This window comes from Tachyglossus aculeatus, chromosome 5 (assembly GCF_015852505.1).
Source record: "Tachyglossus aculeatus isolate mTacAcu1 chromosome 5, mTacAcu1.pri, whole genome shotgun sequence".
Lineage (NCBI taxonomy): Eukaryota > Metazoa > Chordata > Mammalia > Monotremata > Tachyglossidae > Tachyglossus > Tachyglossus aculeatus.
Window position 1 is genome coordinate 32,176,847 of NC_052070.1, and position 20,223 is coordinate 32,197,069.

The window sequence follows — 20,223 nt, forward strand, 5'->3', positions numbered from 1 at the left end:
CCCTCGCTTTCGGGTTTTGTAATTCAACTCACCATTCGGCAGTTGTTTCGATCTCTTGCTGTCGTTCATCCTTCTCCCATATCGCACCCGATGGAGCTGTGTTGCGGCGAGCATAGTTTCAATATTAGGAGACCGACTACATCAGTAGGGGACTGAGTTCTGGAACTCAATAAACACTACTGAATGAGTGAAATGATCAATGAATGACAGAAAACCTCAATGCAGAGGGAGCATCAAACTAAAAACTTAACCAAGCACTACTTAAGAAACTTTATTCACCCATTCTAAGAACCCAAAAGAAACAAAGTGCTATGAAAGTACACGACATCATCAAAAATATGCAATACATTTTTTGTCATAAACTTACTTTTTTACCCTGTTCAAATTTACTAAAAGGAAAACATTCTTTTGGGCTCATCTATCTCCACTTTTGTATAACTTCTTTTCTTAAAAAAAGTTACCAGTCCAATGACATGTTCTCTGGATAATTTAGAAGATTACTTATCTTCTTGATCTTTAAGAAAACTTGACTTGGCAGAATTTAAGGGAAACATTCCCCAGTTCAAATGGACTTCTTGGAGTTATGTTCAGGGCTCTGTTATGTTTTTTAGTTCTTACTAGTTTAGAAGATACAGTACTAATAATCACATATTTATATTTACACCACACGTCCTTCAGCAGCCTTTACATTGGATCATTTACAATTCCAAAAATAAGATTCATGATACACTTTGGATGTTTCTAGAAAATATGTTCGGTGTTAAATGCTGTCAGGGTTCAAGGATCCTCCAATAATCATCATGAAAGACAATGGACCCCATTGGCCTTGTTTGCAACCAGAAAGGAAAACTCTTTACATCCTTCCACTAGCACTAACTTTCTTTTACTCTTTAATACAAAAACCAAAACCAGTTAGAGAAAAGTAGTTTGATTCTGCACAGACTTTCAGTAGTTGGTTCCAAACCACCGATTCACTTTTTTAATGCTTATGTAAAGAACCAAGTTGACAATGTAGAATTCTTCTGTCGTTTCCATCCGGGTGAACTTCAACAGGACTCTTCCTTCCGGGCCCAGGTAGCTTCCACTGAAGTTCTTTACTCCGTTGTTTGAATGGTCAGAAGGTTGAGAAACGGGATATAGGGTGACTGGGGAACTGAAACACCAGAAAGGTTTCTCTGTATCATCCAGAAGGGTAATGTCCATTACACAGCAGTTCTATAAAAAAAAAAAAAATCACGAAGAAGGACTCGCAAGGCCAATCGTATAACAGAAACACCTTGCCATCGGCTTTAAAGCATTCAGCTTGCTCCTTACTTCATGATTTCCTACTAGAGCCCAATCTTCACACTGTGCACCAGCTGGCTCACTTTCTCGATCCCATTTATCCCGCCACTGATCCCTTTCCCACATTCTCCTGTCCCGCCATCGACCCCCTGCCCACATCTTCCCCCGGGCCTGGAATGGCCTCCCTCTGCCCATCCGCCAAGCTAGCTCTCTTCCTCCCTTCAAGGCCCTACTGAGAGCTCACCTCCTCCAGGAGGCCTTCCCAGACTGAGCCCCTTCCTTCCTCTCCCCCTCGTCCCCCTCTCCATCCCCCGCATCTTACCTCCTTCCCTTCCCCACAGCACCTGTATATATGTATATATGTTTGTACATATTTATTACTCTGTTTATTTATTTACTTATTTTACTTGTACCTATCTATTCTATTTATTTTATTTTGTTAGTATGTTTGGTTTTGTTCTCTGTCTCCCCCTTCTAGACTGTGAGCCCACTGTTGGGTAGGGACTATCTCTATATGTTGCCAGCTTGTACTTCCCAAGCGCTGAGTACAGTGCTCTGCACACAGTAAGCGCTCAATAAATACGATTGATTGATTGATTGATTGATTCTCCCTCTGGCCTGGAGCTCCCTCCCAGCCAATATATACCAGACCACCGTTCTGCAAAGCATTATTAAGGTCACATCTCCTCCAAGAGGCCTTCCCTGATTAAGCTCTCTCTTCCTCTCTTCAAAGCCCTACTGAGAGCTCACCTCCTCCAGGAGGCCTTCCCAGACTGAGCCCCCTCCTTCCTCACCCCCTCCTCCCCATCCCCCCGCCTTACCTCCTTCCCCTCCCCACATCACCTGTATCTATGTACATATGTTTGTACATATTTATTACTCTATTTATTTTACTTGTACATATTCATTCTATTTATTTTATTTTGTTAATATGTTTTGTTTTGTTGTCTGTCTCCCCCTTCTAGGCTGTAAGCCCGCTGTTGGGTAGGGATCGTCTCTATATGTTGCCAACTTGTACTTCCCAAGCACTTAGTACAGTGCTCTGCACACAGTAAGCACTCAATAAATATGATTGAATGAATGAATGAATGAATGAAGCTCTCTATCCCTGACTCCCTCTTCCTTCTGTGTCATCTATGCACTTACATTTGTACCGGTATTCACCCCACTCTGAACCCCACAGCACTTTTGTAAATATCCATAATCACTCGTCTATATTAACGTCTTTCCCCGCCTCTAGACTGTAAGCTCCTTGTGACAGGGGATCATTTCCTGTAGCCTCCCAAGTGCTTCGTACAGTGTTCTGCACACAGTAAGTGCTCAATAAATACCACTGATTGATAACACTTAATGATGTATCACCCATAGCACAGCTAGACTTTGGCCTCAGTCTCCTTGCTGCTCTCCATCCCTTCCCCTCTTCAATCCGCACTACCCACTTCCACACAGATTGCGTGCTTGAAGTGCTGCCTGGCACACGTCTACACCCTTCAAAACCCTCAACCGGGTCCAAAACTCCCTCCTTGCCCAAATCCTAGAGACCACAGCTCTCTCCCACATTCAAAGTCCTCCTGAACTCCCACTTCTTCCAACAAGCCTCCCCCAATTAGTTCTCAGCACCCCAAGTCATTACAGACCCACTGACTTAGGTGCTTATTTATACCTGTCCTCGGCTCTTTATTAGTAAATATTTTTATGTCTGTCTCCCCCATTAGACTGTAAGCTCCTTGAGGACAGGGAACGTGTCACTCCTCCATTTTATACTTCCCAAGAGCCCAGCACAGTATTCTGCACTGAATGAACACTATCACAACTTCTACATAGTGATATAGCAGCAGGAGAGGCATCATCATCATCATCATCATCAGTCGTATTTGTTGAGCGCTTACTGTGTGCAGAGCACTGTACTAAGCGCTTGGGAAGTACAAGTTGGCAGGGCCTAATGACAAGAGCACGGGCTCGGGAGTCAGAGGACCTGGGTTCTAATCCCAACTCCACCACTTTTCCGCTGTGTGACTTTGGGCAAGTCACTTAACTTCTCTGGGCCTCAGGTATCTCATCTGTAAAATGGGGATTAAGACTGTGAGTCCCATGTGGGACAACCTGATTACCTTGTATCTGCACCCGTGCTTACAACAGTGCATGGCCCATAGTAAGCACTTAACAAATACCATAATTATTAATTTTTATCATATAGCCCTGATTTTAGAAGTCCCATAGAAGAACTCCTACTGACTTCAACAGTAATTTTTTCTGTACTCCCTGAAAAGTGAGCTCTCTACTTTTAGATTCAGGGTCAAATTTTCTAACACTTAGTTTAACAATTTATTTCCCAGCTGTTTGCAATGAAAGAGCCAAGCCTCTTCCTTGTGAAACACTTACGAGTAAATATTTGCTCTAGAAAGTTCAATTTGTTTAAATGTCTTCTCTATAATTTATGTTGCGAGATCTGGTTTATTTCTCTTAAATAACTTTGGAAGGTTTTCTTTGAACTTGGGAAATATACTCCCACAAGAGTCCCATGGGGAGAGTAATTTGCTATTTTGTGAGCTCCAAAGTTTTGTTTGTCTCCAAAGAGATGCCATCAGGAAACCAAATGGACCTGAGAGAACTTACCCACCTGGATGACACAGTAGGAGATCAGCCCAATGCCAGTCCAGGAATTGAGCCAAAGGCATTTTTATTTATTTATTCGCTGCTCTGTCTCACTAGGATGAAAGCATTCTTTTCTGCCTCATCTACCTCCACTAAATTTCCGCTTCTTTAAAGTCCCTTGTACAATGACGTAGTCTCCAAGACAATTTCAGGGATCACTTATCTACTTATTTAATGCAATAATGACTCTGCTTGCTGAATACACACTCACATCTCCCTTATTCTAAAAAAAACCCTTCCTTGACCCCATGGCTCCCTCCAGTTAACGTCCCATCTCCCTCCTACCTTTCCTCTCCAAACTCCTTGAGTAGGTTGTTTAAACTCGCAGTCTCTACTTCCTCTCTTCCAATTGTCTCTTTGACCCCCCCCCCCAATCTGCCTTCATCCCCTTCACTCCACCGAAACTACCCTCTCAACTGTCATCAATGACCTCCTTCTTGCCAAATCCTACGGTCTCTACTCCACCCTAATCCTCCTCGACCTCTCAGCTGCTTTTGACACTGTTGACCACCCACTGCTCCTGGAAACATTATCCAACCTTCGCTTCACTGACATTGTTCTCTTCTGGTTCTCCTCCTATCTCTCTGGTGCTTATTCTCAGTCTCTCTTGTGGGCTTCACCTCTGCCTCCCCCCCCGAACTGTGGGAGTCTCTCAAGGTTCGGTTCCGGGTCCCCGTCTAGTCTCCACTCCCTTGGAAAATTCATTTGCTCCCATGGCTTCATTTTCCATCACTACGTGGATGATTCCCAAATTTACATCTCCAGCCTTGATCTCGTGCCTTTTCTGCAGTCTTGCAATTCCTTCTGCCTTCAGGACATCTCTACCTGGATGTCCCGCCTACACATCAAACTTAACACGTATGAAATAGAACTCCTCATCTTCCCACCCAAACCCTGTCCTCCCCACAACTTCCCCATCACCGTCGACATCCTCCCTGTCTCACAAACCTGTAACCTTGACGTTATCCTCAACTCATTTCTCTCAATCAACCCAAGTACTCAATCTGCCACCAAATCCTGTGGATTCATCCTTCACAACATCGCCAAAATCCACCCTTCCCTCTCCATCCTAACCGCTACCATGTTAATCAAAGCACTTATCCTAACTCATGTTGAATTCTGCATCAGCCTCCTCACTGACCTCCCCGTTTCCTGTCTCTCCCTACTCCAGTTCCTACTTCACTCTGCTGTCAAGATCATTTTTCTACAAAATCGTTCAGTCCATGTTTCCCCTACCCAACAGTGGGCTTAGAGTCTAGAAGGGCTCACAGTCTAGAAATCATCATCATCATCAATCGTATTTATTGAGCGCTTACTATGTGCAGAGCACTGTACTAAGCACTTGGGAAGTACAAGTTGGCAACATATAGAGACAGTCCCTACCCAACAGTGGGCTCACAGTCTAAAAGGGGGAGACAGAGAACAAAACCAAACATACTAACAAAATAAAATAAATAGAATAGATATGTACAAGTAAAATAAATAAATAAATAAATAGAATAATAAATATGTACAAACATATATACATATATACAGGTGCTGTGGGGAAGGGAAGGAGATAAGATGGGGGGATGGAGAGGGGGACGAGGGGGAGAGGAAGGAAGGGGCTCAGTCTGGGAAGGCCTCCTGGAGGAGGTGAGCTCTCAGTAAGGCCTTGAAGGGAGGAAGAGAGCTAGCTTGGCGGATGGGCAGAGGGAGGGCATTCCAGGCCCGGGGGATGACGTGGGCTGGGGGTCGATGGCGGGACAGGCAAGAACGAGGTACGGTGAGGAGATTAGCGGCGGAGGAGCAGAGGGTGCGGGCTGGGCTGCAGAAGGAGAGAAGGGAGGTGAGGTAGGAGGGGGCGAGGGGATGGACAGCCTTGAAGCCTGGGGTGAGGAGTTTCTGCCTGATGCGCAGATTGATTGGTAGCCAAATCCACCTCTGCATCAAACAGAAACTCCTTATCATAGGCTTTAAAGCATTCACTCAGCTCGCCCCCTCCTTCCTTACTGCACTGATCTACTACGGCCCAGTTCGCATATTTCACTCCTTTAGAGAAAGCACTGCACTGTGCTACAATCTCACCTATCTGGCCACGGACCCCTTTGCCACATCCTACTTCTGGCCTGGAATTTCCTTCCTCTTCATATCCGACAGACGCTCATTCTCCCCATCTTCAAAGCTTTATTAAAAGCACATCTCCTCCAAGAAGCCTTGTCCAACTAAGCCCTCACTTCCTCTTCTCCCACTCCCTTTTGTCACCCTTGCACCTGGATTTTCACTCCTCCCTCAGCTCCACAGCACTTAAGATGTACAGATCTGTAATTCATGTTACAAACATATTGTCTCTCCCTCTAGACTGCTCATTGTAGCAGAGAGTATGTCTGTCGACTGTTATATTGTACTCTCACAAGCTCTTAGTACAGTGCTCTGCACACAGTAAGCACTCAATAAATATGACTGATTGATTGTCTGACAGGTATAGAAAGATTAAATGAAAGGGAGCTAGGGGGTCCAAAGTTGTTTCTGGGTGGCTGAATCTACCAGGGACACCAGGGCAAAGAGAACCCAAAGTAATAATAATAACGACAATAATGATGGTATTTGTTAAGCACTTACTACGTGCCAAGCACTGTTCTAAGTGCTGGGGTAGAAGCTGGCATGAATCCAGAAATACTGGGAGGAGGCTGACCCTGGACTGTGAAGCAGACTTTAACTGTTAACAACCAAGTAATCAATCAATCAGCAGTATGGATTGAGTGCTAACTGTGTGCAGAGCATTGTAATAATAATAATGATGATGGCATTTATTAAGCACTTACTATGTGCAAAGCGCTGTTCTAAGCACTGGGGAGGTTACAAGGTGGTATGTTTGGTTTTGTCTCCCCCTTTTAGACTGTGAGCCCACTGTTGGGTAGGGACTGTCTCTATATGTTGCCAATTTGTACTTCCCAAGCGCTTAGTACAGTGCTCTGCACACAGTAAGCGCTCAATAAATACGATTGATGATGATCAGCACTGTACTAAGTGCTTACCCCAAAAAACTCTCTGCACACCTAGGTGCTCAATAAAAATTGACCAAATCTGACAAGTTAACCTTTCAAGAATACTAGCACAAGATTAAGTGTGGAGAAAAGAAAAATGGCATTTTATTTCAGGAGTTCAATACATAGTAGTAATAATAATAATAATAATAATAATAATAATGGCATTTATTAAGCACTTACTATGTGCAAAGCACTGTTCTAAGCACTGGGGAGGTTACAAGGTGATCAGGTTGTCCCACGGGGGGCTCATAGTCTTCATCCCCATTGTACAGATGAGGTAACTGAGGCACAAAGAAGTTAAGTGACTTGCCCAAAGTCACACAGCTGACAATTGGTGGAGCTGGGATTTGAACCCATGACCTCTGACTCCAAAGCCCGCACTCTTTCCACTGAACCACGCTGCTTCTCGTCCATGCTCTTTGTACTGCTACTGTTCGGAATTATAAGGTTTGAAGTTAAAGATCTGACCTCACTTGGTCTAATGTCATACCAACATTGGTAAAATGCTTTATAACTTTTTAAATAAAATGAAGTTGCTGTATGTTTTGTGCTCTGGGTCTCTACCATCCTTATCTATAACTGGGGATTGGGGATTATAATTGGGGATTAAGACTGTGAGCCCCACGTGGGACAACGTGATCACCTTGTATTCCCCCCAGTGCTTAGAAAAGTGCTTTGAACAAATAATAATAATAATCAATCAATCAATCGTATTTATTGAGCGCTTACTGTGTGCAGAGCACTGTACTAAGCGCTTGGGAAGTACAAGTTGGCAACATACAGAGACGGTCCCTACCCAACAGTGGGCTCACAGTCTAAAATAATAATGGCATTTATTAAGCGCTTACTATGTGCAAAGCACTGTTCTAAGCGCTGGGGAGGTCACAGAGTAAGCGCTTAACAAATGCCGTCATTATTATTATAGCTGCACGACTGGTAGAGCAGAAAAAAGATAGCTGGGCTGGATAGAATGAACCCCTACTTTATTCTCTGCTAGGTTTGACAAAGTTAATAACTGTAGCATTTATTCATTCATTCATTCATTCGTATTTATTGAGCGCTTACTGTGTGCAGAGCACTGTTCTAAGCGCTGGGGAGGTCACAGAGTAAGCGCTTAGCAAATGCCATCATTATTATTATAGCTGCACGACTGGTAGAGCAGAAAAAAGATAGCTGGGCTGGATAGAATGAACCCCTACTTTACTCTCTGCCAGGTTTGACGAAGTTAATAACTGTGGCATTTATTCATTCATTCATTCGTATTTATCGAGCGCTTACTGTGTGCAGAGCACTGTTCAGTGCTCTGCAATCAATCAATCAATCAATCGTATTTATTGAGCGCTTACTATGTGCAGAGCACTGTACTAAGTGCTTGGGAAGTACAAATTGGCAACACATAGAGACAGTCCCTACCCAACAGTGGGCTCACAGTCTAAAAGGGGGAGACAGAGAACAGAACCAAACATACCAACAAAATAAAATAAATAGGATAGAAATGTACAAGTAAAATAAATAAATAAATAAATAAATAGAGTAATAAATATGTACAACCATACAGTAAGCGCTCGATAAATACGAATGAATGAATTTATAAAGCACTTACTATGTGCCAAACACTGTACTAAGTGCTGAGGTAGATATAAGATAATCAAGCCAAACACAGTCCCTGTCCCACGTGGGGTTCACAGTCTGAGTAATAATAATAATAATAATAATAATAATAATAATAATAATAATAATAATAATAATAATGAGTAAGAGTAATGTGTAATTATGAGTAAGAGTAATGTGTAATGAGTAATTATGAGTAAGCGGGCGGACAGATGCTGAATCCCTGTTTTACAGGCAAGGAAACTGAAGCACAGAGAAATTAAGTGACTTAGACAAGGTCACACAGCAGGCAAGTGGCAGAGCTGGGATTAGACCCCAAGTGCTCTGACTCCCTGGGCTGTGCTGCTTGCCAGTCACTGAATGGTGGCAGGCGGTCTCTTCGAACCTCGAGGGGCTCTAACTGGAAAATACTCTCCAAAGCGGAGGGGAAAGCTGAGAGGGATCAGCGGCCAGGTTGGGGGTTCGAATTTCTACATCTGAGCTCAAACCTCCGCCGAATTCATCCGAATCCGTGTCTGCCCTTGGCCTGCCCCCTCCCTGCCAAACTTCCCTCAGTTTGATCCCGTCAGGGGCTGTTTGTAGCTCGCGGTGCTTCGTGCCCAGGAGACCAAAGAGCAGGCAGGCAAGCGTAGCTCGCCTGTGTGATATCTGCCCTGTGGCCCTGGTTGAAGGTACTCACTGTCGCATCGGCAAGATGAGAGTAATAAATCACAACTGGGCGAGAGCTCTCTCCGAAGAACTAGCTACTAGGAAAGTGAGGGGATGTGCCACTAGTACGTTTTTGAGATTCCTCAAAAATCTCCAGTGGCTACCAATCAATCTGCGCATCAGGCAGAAACTCCTCACCCTGGGCTTCAAGGCTGTCCATCACCTTGCCCCCTCCTACCTCACCTCCCTTCTCTCCTTCTCCAGCCCAGCCCGCACCCTCTGCTCCTCTGTCGCTAATCTCCTCACCGTACCTCGTTCTTGCCCGTCCCACCATCGACCCCCGGCCCACGTCATCCCCCGGGCCTGGAATGCCCTCCCTCTGCCCATCCGCCAAGCTAGCTCTCTTCCTCCCTTCAAGGCCCTACTGAGAGCTCACCTCCTCCAGGAGGCCTTCCCAGACTGAGCCCCTTCCTTCCTCTCCCCGTCCCCCCCCTCCATCCCCCCCATCTTACCTCCTTCCCTTCCCCACAGCACCTGTATATATGTATATATGTTTGTACATATTTATTACTCTATTTATTTTACTTGTACATATCTATTCTATTTATTTTATTTTGTTAGTATGTTTGGTTTTGTTCTCTGTCTCCCCCTTTTAGACTGTGAGCCCGCTGTTGGGTAGGGACTGTCTCTATATGTTGCCAACTTGTACTTCCCAAGCGCTTAGTACAGTGCTCTGCACAAAGTAAGCGCACATTAAATACGATTGATTGATTGATTGATAGTACGCTGAGAAGCTACCACAGCCCTGAATTCTCCTCACACCCACACCCTGCCACTGGCCCCGTGTGGGAATGTTCCTTAGGACTCAACCTATACCCATCATTTTCAAACCTCTCTAATGCTAAGACCTCCTTATCTTAATGTAAGTACTCCAGGACCTGTTTCTGAATAATTCCAATTTCAGTTCCACTCAAGACTTAAAGGGGCACTATATTAAATGAACTTTGACATTCAGCCTGCTTAAATCAAGACCATTTATACGTATTTTATAAGAAACTACAACCAGTGTTGCTGCTGACAAAATGCAGTGTCGAGACAATGACCTAGACTCAAAAGTTGCGTTATGTTAGTTCTATTTACACTCTCCACCCCTGAATTCTGCAGCCACAAATAAAGAACTGCAGTTTCCTATACAGGCACTCAAGAGACTCGGCCGTCCAGCTAATGTATTAGACACCTCCGTTTTTCCTCAAGGCACAACTGACCAACAGATGGAACTGGCTTCCCAATCACCAACTTCTCTTGCGAACAACTGTTACCTGTACATTGCCTTCAAAATTATCTGCCTTCCAGAAGATGCCAATATTTTTATTAAGACGTAGATGTTGAGCATTCTTGTTATAATTTATGATTATGAGCTTCAAGTATCCATTCTGAATGTAATCTGAATAAAAATTAAAAAGAACTGTTACTCCTTATTCATAGAATACGCAGCAAATCAAAGCCTTCCCTGATTCATTTTTCTTCTCCCCAAGTTATATCCTGCCAACTATCACCTCAGTACTTTCCACCACTTCCACACCTTTTTCGTAACCTACAATTTAAAGTACATTCTCCTTCACATATCCATTTCTCCAATTTCCCTTACCCCTTATTTGTAATTATTCTGTGTCCTTAGGGAACTTCGCTCTCATTCACTCAAGCGTATTTATTGAGCGCTTACTGTGTGCAGAGCATTGTACTAAGAGCTTGGGAAGTACAAGTTGGCAACATATAGACGGTCCCGACCCAACAACGGGCTCACAGTCTAGAAGGGGGAGACAGACAACAAAACATATTAACAAAATAAAGTAAATAGAATAGTAAATATGTACAAGTAAAATAGAGTAACAAATCTGTAAAAACATATATACAGGTATGGTGGGAAGGGGAAGGAGGTAGGTCGGGGGGGTGGGGAGGGGGCGAGGAAGGAGGTGGCTCAGTCTCTCATCTCTCTCATCTTCGATCCCTTGCTTACGCCCACGTTCCTGCTTGGAACTCCCTCCCCAACCACATCTTTTAATTTTTTTACGGTACTTGGTAAGCACTTACTATGTGCCAAGCACAGCTCTAAGTGCTGGGGTAGATCAAAGTCGTTCAGGTTGAACACCATCCCCGTCCCACATGAGGCTCACACTTTAATCCCCATTTTACAGATGAGGCAACTGAGGCCCAGAGAAGTTAAGTGGCTCGCCCATGGTCACACAGCATACATGTGGCAGAGCCTGGTGTAGAACCCAGGTCTTTATGATTCCCAGGCCTGTGCTCTACCCACTAAACCACACTGCTCCTCTACACAAAGCCCTAAACATCTCCAGGAAGCTTTCTCTGACCAATCTCCCATCTTCCCATGTCTTCCCTCCATACTGGTTCACCCGTGCATTTAAGTCCATTTCCCCTAAAAACTTTTGTACTTACCCACCTCAAACACAGCACTTATGTGCATATCCTTATTGTTGGTTGCTTTCCCTACCTGTAATTTTTTTTAGTGCCCGAAATAAAGTAGAGAAGCAGCGTGGCTCAGTGGAAAGAGCACGGGCTTGGGAGTCAGAGGTCATGGGTTCGAATCCCGGCTCCGCCACTTGTCATCTGTGACTTTGGGCAAGCCGCTTAACTTCTCCGTGCCTCAGTTAACACATCTGTAAAATGCGGATTAAGACTGTGAGCCCTACATGAGACAACCTGCTTCCCTGTATCCCCCCACAGCACTTAGAACAGTGCAAATACCATTATCATCATCATTATTATTATTATCATTATTTTCCCCACTACATTGTAAGCTCCTTGAGGGCAGGGTTCGCACAGACCAACTCTACTGTACTCTCCCGAGTGCTTACTGCAGTGGTCGACTGATGGATTGGGGCTGGGTGTGAGTGAGTCCTCTTTCCCCCTGGTCTGAGGTCCTGTGTAGACAAAAAATCCCCTCGCTGTACCCGACCTGTCCACACTGCCTGGAGAAATCTACCCTGGACAAGACAGGTCTGGGTCACAGCTCCAGGACTACAGTGGGGACAAGCTCCCCACGGGTCACTGTTGGGTAGGGACTGTCTCTATATGTTGCCAATTTGCACTTCCCAAGCGCTTAGTACAGTGCTCTGCACATAGTAAGCGCTCAATAAATACGATTGATGATGATGACAGTAGGCACAGAGCCAGACGATAGTTGGCCGTTTTCTGGCAACAACTGCTACCCGAGCTCCAGTAGGTCCAGCTCCAGAGCTGCTGACATGACGGCAGGGGCCAAAAAATCCTGTGGAGAGTGCCTGCTCCCTCAGGCACATACTCCTATGGTGGCTCCAAAACCACAGCTCCTGCTGGTCCAACCCCCAGGATTTTGGGGGAGAATAGATGGGGGTAAAGTGGACTGATGTTTCGCTCTCGAGAGGCTCCAGAGTCTAGGTGTGGCACAGGAGCTGGGGGATGATGAGAGAAGCCATGGATACAGACGGCACGGGAGGTAGGATAAGTACTTTTTGTGTCAGTCAATCAACCTGTGGTATTTATTGAGCGCTTACTACATGCAGAGCACTCTCTTTCCTTCCCTCTTTCCCTTTCCTTACCCTCCTTTCCCAACCCCATCTCTTCTTTTCCCTCCTTCCTCACCTTACCAAGGCCCTACTACACACTCCGCTCCTCTGGTGCCAGCTTACTCGCTGTGCCCCGATCTCATCCATCTCGCCACCAATCCCTCTACCATGTCTTCTCCCTGGCCTGAAATCCCTCCCCCTCTGTATATGCCGGACCACCACTCTCTCCACCTTCAAAGAATTATTAAGGTCACATCTCCTCCAAGAGGCCTTCCCCGATTAAGCCCTCATTTCTCTGGCTCAGCCTCATTCATTCACTTCATTCAATCACATTCACTGACGTGGGCCAGGGGTCGACGGCGGGACAGGTGTGAACGAGGCACGGTGAGCCTCTCCTTTCTTCGTCGTCGAGGCACTCGGATCTGTGACCTTGGGGCATTTGATATTCACCTCACCCCCAACACCACAACGCTTAGGTACCCATCTTCAAACTACAAAATATAAATAACTGATTTATTCATACTAATGTCTGTCTCCTCCTCTAGACTGTAAGCTCATTATAGGCAGGAAACATGTCTGCTAATTCTGTTGCATTGTACTCTCCCAAGTACTCAGAACAGTGCTCTTCACATAGTGAGCGCTCTGTGAATATTGATTGATCCTTTCTTTCCTCTTATTCCTCCTTTTCTGTTCCTCCAATTTTTCTCCCTTGATGGGCCCCGTCAAAGCTCCATCTCCTCAACGCTCCATCTCTAATTCCCTGTCCCCCAAAGCTCTTACAATCCCTGCCCAAATTCATTTCCATCTGAATTCATTCATTCATTCATTCATTCAATCGTATTTATTGAGCGCTTACTGTGTGCAGAGCACTGTACTGAATTGAAAAGCTCGCACTCCTGCTGGACATGACCCGACTCCTTGCCCTTGTCCAGACAACTCAAGCGTCTCTATCATCTTCAGTACCCTTGCCGCGTCCAGAATTTGGCCAGTACCCACTTTTCCCCGCTTTATGGCTGGCCGTGAACAGAACATTGTCGTACACAGAATGGTATGCGGTATATAACGAGAAATACTAGTTCCACATATATATTTTCCGATCGCTGAAACGAATGGAAGGAGAAAATAGTCCCTATACTTTCTCCTGACTCTCGCTCCTTGGCCAAAGTGAGTGCAGGGCCTCAGCCACAAGCTAAGGGCAGACGAGGGAGTCGTGAATAAGGCTGTATTCCACGCCTACACTTGGTCACTCGAAATAAAGCAGGCTCAGAAACGGAAACTATGAACTGGAAATGAGTGCTCAAAAACACAGACACCTTTGAAGTGGCGTTTTTAATGTCTCTAACAACTCTTCATTTTCGATATTCAGTCAGTCTTACATTTATTAAGCCCTCAGTGTCTGCAGAGCACTGTGGTAAATGCTTGGGAGAGCATACTATAGCAATTTAACAGACACGTTCCCTGCCCACAGCAAGTTTACGGTCTGCATACAGAATCCTTAAATGTTTTTCCACTGAAATTTTTGGGGGTACCATTTAATCGCCCCTAAATGTGAAGCTTTGAAAACGATAATAATAATAATAATAATGGCATTTGTTAAGCGCTTACTATGTGCAAAGCACTGTTCTAAGCACTGGATGCACGCTGATTTGGAAAATGAATACTTAAAACCCAGATACAGAATTAAATGAATTACATTCAAAATAATCAATAGTTCTAATTTCGGGAGGCACCATTTAATCGCCCCTAAACGTGAAGCTTTGGAAATGACGCGTGCTGATTTTGAAAATGAATGCTTAAAATCCAGATACATAATTACTAGGAATGAATTACATTCAAAATAATCGATAGTTCTAAAATAGAAATAGAGCGAGTAATTAATGCTGCCCTCCATGTAAAATTTAAAGTATGTTGCTACATACAAAATTATTCAGTTAAATATCATCTTACCTTGTGCACAAAAATTAATCAATCGGTGGCTTACAATGTACAGCCTGCCTTCAAAGCTGAAACATTACAAAAGCCTAAATCCCCCTTTTAGACTGTGAGCCCACTGTTGGGTAGGGACTCTCTCTATATGTTGCCAACTTGTACTTCCCAAGCGCTTAGTACAGTGCTCTGCACACAGTAAGCGCTCAATAAATACGATTGATTGATTGATTGATTGATTGATTGAAATCCCATTCTACAGTATTCTACTACAAATACTGTCCTATTTTGATGGTACTCATTAAACCCTTACTGTGTCAAGAACTGTATTAACTGCTGAGGTAAATGCAAATTGATCAGATCAGGTACAGTCCCTGTCCCACATGGGGCTCACAGTCTAAGCAAGAGGGGGAACAGGTATTGACTCCCCATTTTACAGCTGAGGAAACTGAGGCACAGAGAAGCTAAGTGACTTGCCCAAGGTCACACAGCACATAGGTGGCAGAACTGCGATTGGAACCCAGGTCCTCTAATTCCCAGGCCCAGACTCCTTCCTCTAGGCCACACTGCTTCCCATTTAATCAAATGGTTCGAAGGCAGGGGCTCTTGTGTTGCTTTCCACAAGAGAGGAATGCTTGAACAGAGAGAAAAACAACCCATCGCCTCCATTCCTGAACTACAATGGGTCAAAATCTAGTTGACTTTACCCCTCCCTTTCTGAACTACGGCGGGGTCAGAATCTAGTTGCCTTTACCTTTACTGCCGCAGACATCGCGGAAGGTTCCACGCAGGTACTTATCCTTCCCGTTGTGCAGGTCGATATGTAGCTGATATCCACGCAATCCAAACTGTGGATCAAGTTTATCCAGAAAAGCGTTGTGAGGAGGAGCGGCATACGGGCTTACACAAGAACACAAACAGTGGTATACAGAATCAATAGATCAGTAGTATTTATCCCCGCCACTCTGCCGTTTGTCTGCTGGGTGACCCCGGGCGTGTCACTTCCCTTCTCTGCGCCTCAGTTACCTCAGCTGTGAAATGGGGAATAAGACTGTGAGCCCCAGGTGGGACACGGATTTGCTTGCGTTTATCCCAGTGCTTAGTACGGTGCCTGGAACACAGTAAGCGCTTAACAAACACCATAAAATTAAAATAAGTATTTATTCAGGACCTACTGTGTGTAGAACATCATATTAAACACCAAGGAGAGTATAATAGAATTAGTAGACTTGATCCCTGCCCTCAGAGCAGCTTGTAGCTTGGCCCAGTGGCATGAGCCTGGGGGTAGTTAGGACCTGGGTTCAGTTCAGTTCAGTTGAGTCCAACTTCGCCACTTGTCTGCTGTGTGACCTAGGGCGAATCACTTCGCTTCCTCTGTGCCTCGGTTACCTCAACCGTGAAACGGGAATCAAGACTGTGAGCCCCATGTGGGCCACGAACTGGGAAACCTGATTAGTACGTGCCTGGCACATGTAAGTGCTTAACAAATATAAAAAAATTACATTTATGGAGCATTGGGTGCAGAGCAATGTAAATAATGCTTGGGAGAGTGAAATAGGTAAGTAGACATGATGCCTGATATCAAGAAGCTTACAGTCTTCTACCAGAGGACACGGACCTAAATTCATTATAGATAAGATATATACAACATATGTATATATGTATGTATGTATGTATGTATGTATGTAAAGAAACACAGATTGGAAGAAATAAGTGAGCATAAAGAAATGACTGTTTAAGCCCAACAGCCCTTATGAACATATCGATAAATTATTCATATTAATGTCTGTCTCGCCCCCTAGACGTAAGATCTTATTGGGCATGGAACTTGTCTAAAAACTCTGTTGTATTGTACTGTTCTCGACCAAGTGTTTAATACAGTACTCTGCACCCAGTAATCACTCAGTAAATACCAGATTGACTGATTGAGGTTCTTAGGTGGCACAGACGTGCTGAAGTGACAGTCATGGGAACATAAAGTGGGGAGAGTAGGAATCACCTGGGGAAGGCCTCCTTGGGGAGATGTGATTTCAAAAGGACTTTGAAGATGGGGAGGGCAGTGGTCTGTCTGACATGAAGGGGAAAGGATTTCCAGGAGGAAGGGAGGAGCAAGTGGTCAGCAAGGGGAGAGATGAAAATGAGGTCCAGTGAGGAGATTACCTGGAAAGAGATGAAGGCAAGCTGGAATGTAGTTGGGAAAACAGCATGGCCTAGTAGAAATAGCATGAGCTAGGGAGTCAGTGGACATGGCTTCTAATCCCAGCTCCACCACTTGCCTGCTGTGAGACCTTGGACAAGTTATCTAACTTCTCTTGCCTGTTACCTCATCTGTAAAATGGTGATTAAGACTGTGAGCCCCATGTGGGACAGGGATTATGTCCAACCTGATTACTAGCACTTAGAACAGAACACGGCACATAGTAAGCACTTCCCAAATGCTATAATTACTACTACTAATTATTCTTATTAGAATCAGTCAAGAGAGCGTGAGCTGGCAGAATGTCAATGCCAACGGTCAGGAGCTTCGGTTTGATGGGGAGAGAAATGGGCAACTAGTGGAAGTTGGTGAGAAGTCGGGGGATGTATGTAGAACAACATTTAAAAAAAATGATTTGAGTTGCAAAGTAAGGACTGTAAAAGGACAAGACTAGACCTGAGAGATCAGCAAGGAGGTTGATGCAATCGTCAAAACAAATATATTCACTGAGGAGCAGGGTAGCCTGGAGGAATGAGCATAGGCCTGGGGGGGAGATGACCACCACTCTTCTCCTGACTCCACCACTACCTGACCTTGGGCAAGTCACTTAACTCCCAGGTAGGGCTGTGTCCAACCTGGTTATCATGCATCTACCCCTACTGCTTAGAATAGTGTTTGATACATAGTAAGTACTGAATGAATGCAATAAGGATAGTAATAATAATGATGATAGTTGCCAGGGCAGTCAGGTGGCTCTTTGGGTGGAGAAGAAGACGATGACTTTAGAAATGTTGCTGGGGGAAGATGTGACAGGATTTGACGGCACACTGAATTTGGGGGTTGAAAGAGAGGGAGGGATCAAGGATAATGCCGAGTTATCTGGCTGGTGGTGTTGTCCAGCTTCACCCAGAAGCTCAGTGACAGAACCGGGATGAGAACCCAGGCTTCCTGACACTCATTCCTACGGTCTTTCCATTAGGCCAAGCTGTTCCATCACCTTCAAGCAGGAGAGATTGCAGACTGATAGCTCCTGCCCTGGCCTACTGGAGCCCAGAAAGGTTGCATATCTCTTTATTGCTGTACTGTACTATCCAAGTGCTTAGTACAGTGCTCTGCACACAGAAAACACTCGATAAAAATAACTGAATGAATGACTGAAAGGAGTAAAGATAGGAGACCAATTCATTCAAGAAAACAATTTCAATTCCCACTAGAATGAGGGACATTAACTCCCACTTCCAGGGCTGCGGAGTGGACAGGAGACAAAATGCTCTTTCCTCAGGTTAAGAGTTAAGAGGAGGAAGCAAATTCTACCACACCGCTTAGTACAATGCCTGGCACTTAAATACCATAAAAAGCAGCTTGAAGACATAGTGTTACACCTCTCTGTATAATAACTCTCTCATCAACTGTTTCAGCCCAACAAAATAAACAAAACAAGAATATTCTTGGGAATTGCTTCAGCAGGTCACTGGAATCTTTTTTAAAAACATTTCAAGCACCTTCATACTATAGAGCTGTTTAGCTAATTTATTTTTTCATTTATTCCTCAAATATAGAAGATAAATTGTACATACACCGAGACTGAGCCCAAAATGCTCTTCTCCAGAAGTTGATGATAATGAAGACTCGCCATAACAAAAGCCATTTCCTTCTCTTGCTGAAAAGTTAATTATAAAGAATTCATTTTTCACCTGGAATAGCAAATTTTTCACAAGGTCTTCTTGAAGAACACAGCACATTCATCTTTCAGGTATGTGTTATTTCTTACTGTAAGATCAACAGAGTGCTAATGTATTATTATTGCTAATATATTATTTCTATTTCATATATCATACTGACAGGTGGGCCACAATTCCCACAAAGTTTCAGTACAAACTGTCCCAGCAGCCTTATTGCAAAGTATAGGGGCACTTGGAAGTGACTGAAAAACTGACTGCGTATGATGATTCTGTGAAAATATATATTTGCTTCTTCCAAATTCTTATAATGAGCACTATTTAAAGCAGAAGGGAAACCATTAAGAAGAATAAATGGCCCAGATGCATCAATTAATATCCTTCAACCAGTCGTCATCCTCAGTGGTATACTTACTAGTCAAAAAACATTTTCCTATCCCCAGATAATTGCTTCCTATAACTTGGCAAGCCCTTAATATAAAAATGGCATATTTTCCCAGTTTACAACTTCCACTTCAGAAGCAAACAAACCCCCAGGTTTCTCGCTTTCCTCATTGCTGACAGGAAGAATGATGCCCATAATGTATTTGCCTGGGCAAGGCAGCCAATTCTGGACCAGGAAGACAAATAAGTAAGGACTCTGTATAGATATGGCCAAATCACACCCACACCAGAAAAGGGACCCACAATTGCTTTTCCCCAAGCCACCAGAACAGAAAATGGAGCCTTTACAATTTATTAGGCAGTGGCAGGGAGCACTGGGACATAAGTGGAAAGGAGAGGAGAATAAACGCAGAGTACCCTTCCCTATTGCCACTTCCAAGGTCTGCTTGCCAGTGGTCTCCAACGCAGCTAGAATGGTAGGTAAAATGGCTGTGCCCAAAATCTCCAGCAGCTTTGGAAGTAGTCAGGACCCCCAAGGGAGTGTAGGAATGTTGGCAATGGTCATGGTGATGATGATGATGATGACAATCTGCTGCTACCATCGTGCCTTGTCCCACTCCAAAAACACATTGGATACATCCTTCTATGTTTGTGTGGGAGCAAGTGCAAGTTTGTGGACACCAGCCTGTACTCCAGACTGTAAGCCTCCTCTAGACTGTAAGCTCGTTTGGGTAGGGATTGTATCTGTTATATTACTGTATTCTACTCTCTGCACACGGTAAACGCTCAATGAATACGACTGAATTAATAGATCACTCTGCACACAGAGAAAGCACTCAATAAAGATGACTGACATCCATGGATCTTTCTCTCTCTCTCACTCGGCTCAACTACCTTGGATCCCACCTCTCCTTCTTCCCATTCTGTCCTATCTTCATCCCTCCCATCGTCCCTCTTACTCTTGCCGTCTGTCCTTCTCTTTCCCCTTCTCCCTCCATCTCCATTTTCCTGCCCAAGCCTTTCCTTCCCTCCCTTTCCTGCTTTTTTCTTTCTCCTCTTTTTGAATCGCCAACCACTCTTGTGGAATTACGGTCACTTCTGACTTCGCAAAAACCGAAAGAGAATTTGCACTGAGCTGTTTCCGCAAAATGTATTAGATACTCCCTTCCTGGCCTCTTCACCCACCCTCCATCCACTTCTTGGGAAATCTATGCTCACTGTGAGCAGAGAATGTGTCTTTTTTA

The 20,223-nt window shown here is 44.4% G+C and overlaps 1 protein-coding gene across 2 annotated transcripts in view; it reads right to left on the reverse strand.

Moving 5' to 3' along the window:
* Positions 1–283: 283 nt before the first annotated feature.
* FBXO15 (F-box protein 15) overlaps positions 284–20,223 on the reverse strand; it is a 41,927-nt gene continuing 21,987 nt past the window's right edge. The window contains exons 7-10 of one of the 2 annotated variants that reach the window (XM_038746463.1): positions 18,494–18,576; positions 15,474–15,619; positions 10,547–10,671; positions 284–1,215 (exon numbers count right to left, since the gene is read on the reverse strand). In XM_038746463.1, the coding sequence (XP_038602391.1) occupies positions 946–1,215; positions 10,547–10,671; positions 15,474–15,619; positions 18,494–18,576 (624 nt within the window). In that variant the 3' untranslated portion in view covers positions 284–945. The remainder of the gene's footprint in view (positions 1,216–10,546; positions 10,672–15,473; positions 15,620–18,493; positions 18,577–20,223) is intronic. The other variant, XM_038746464.1, reaches the window with a different exon arrangement.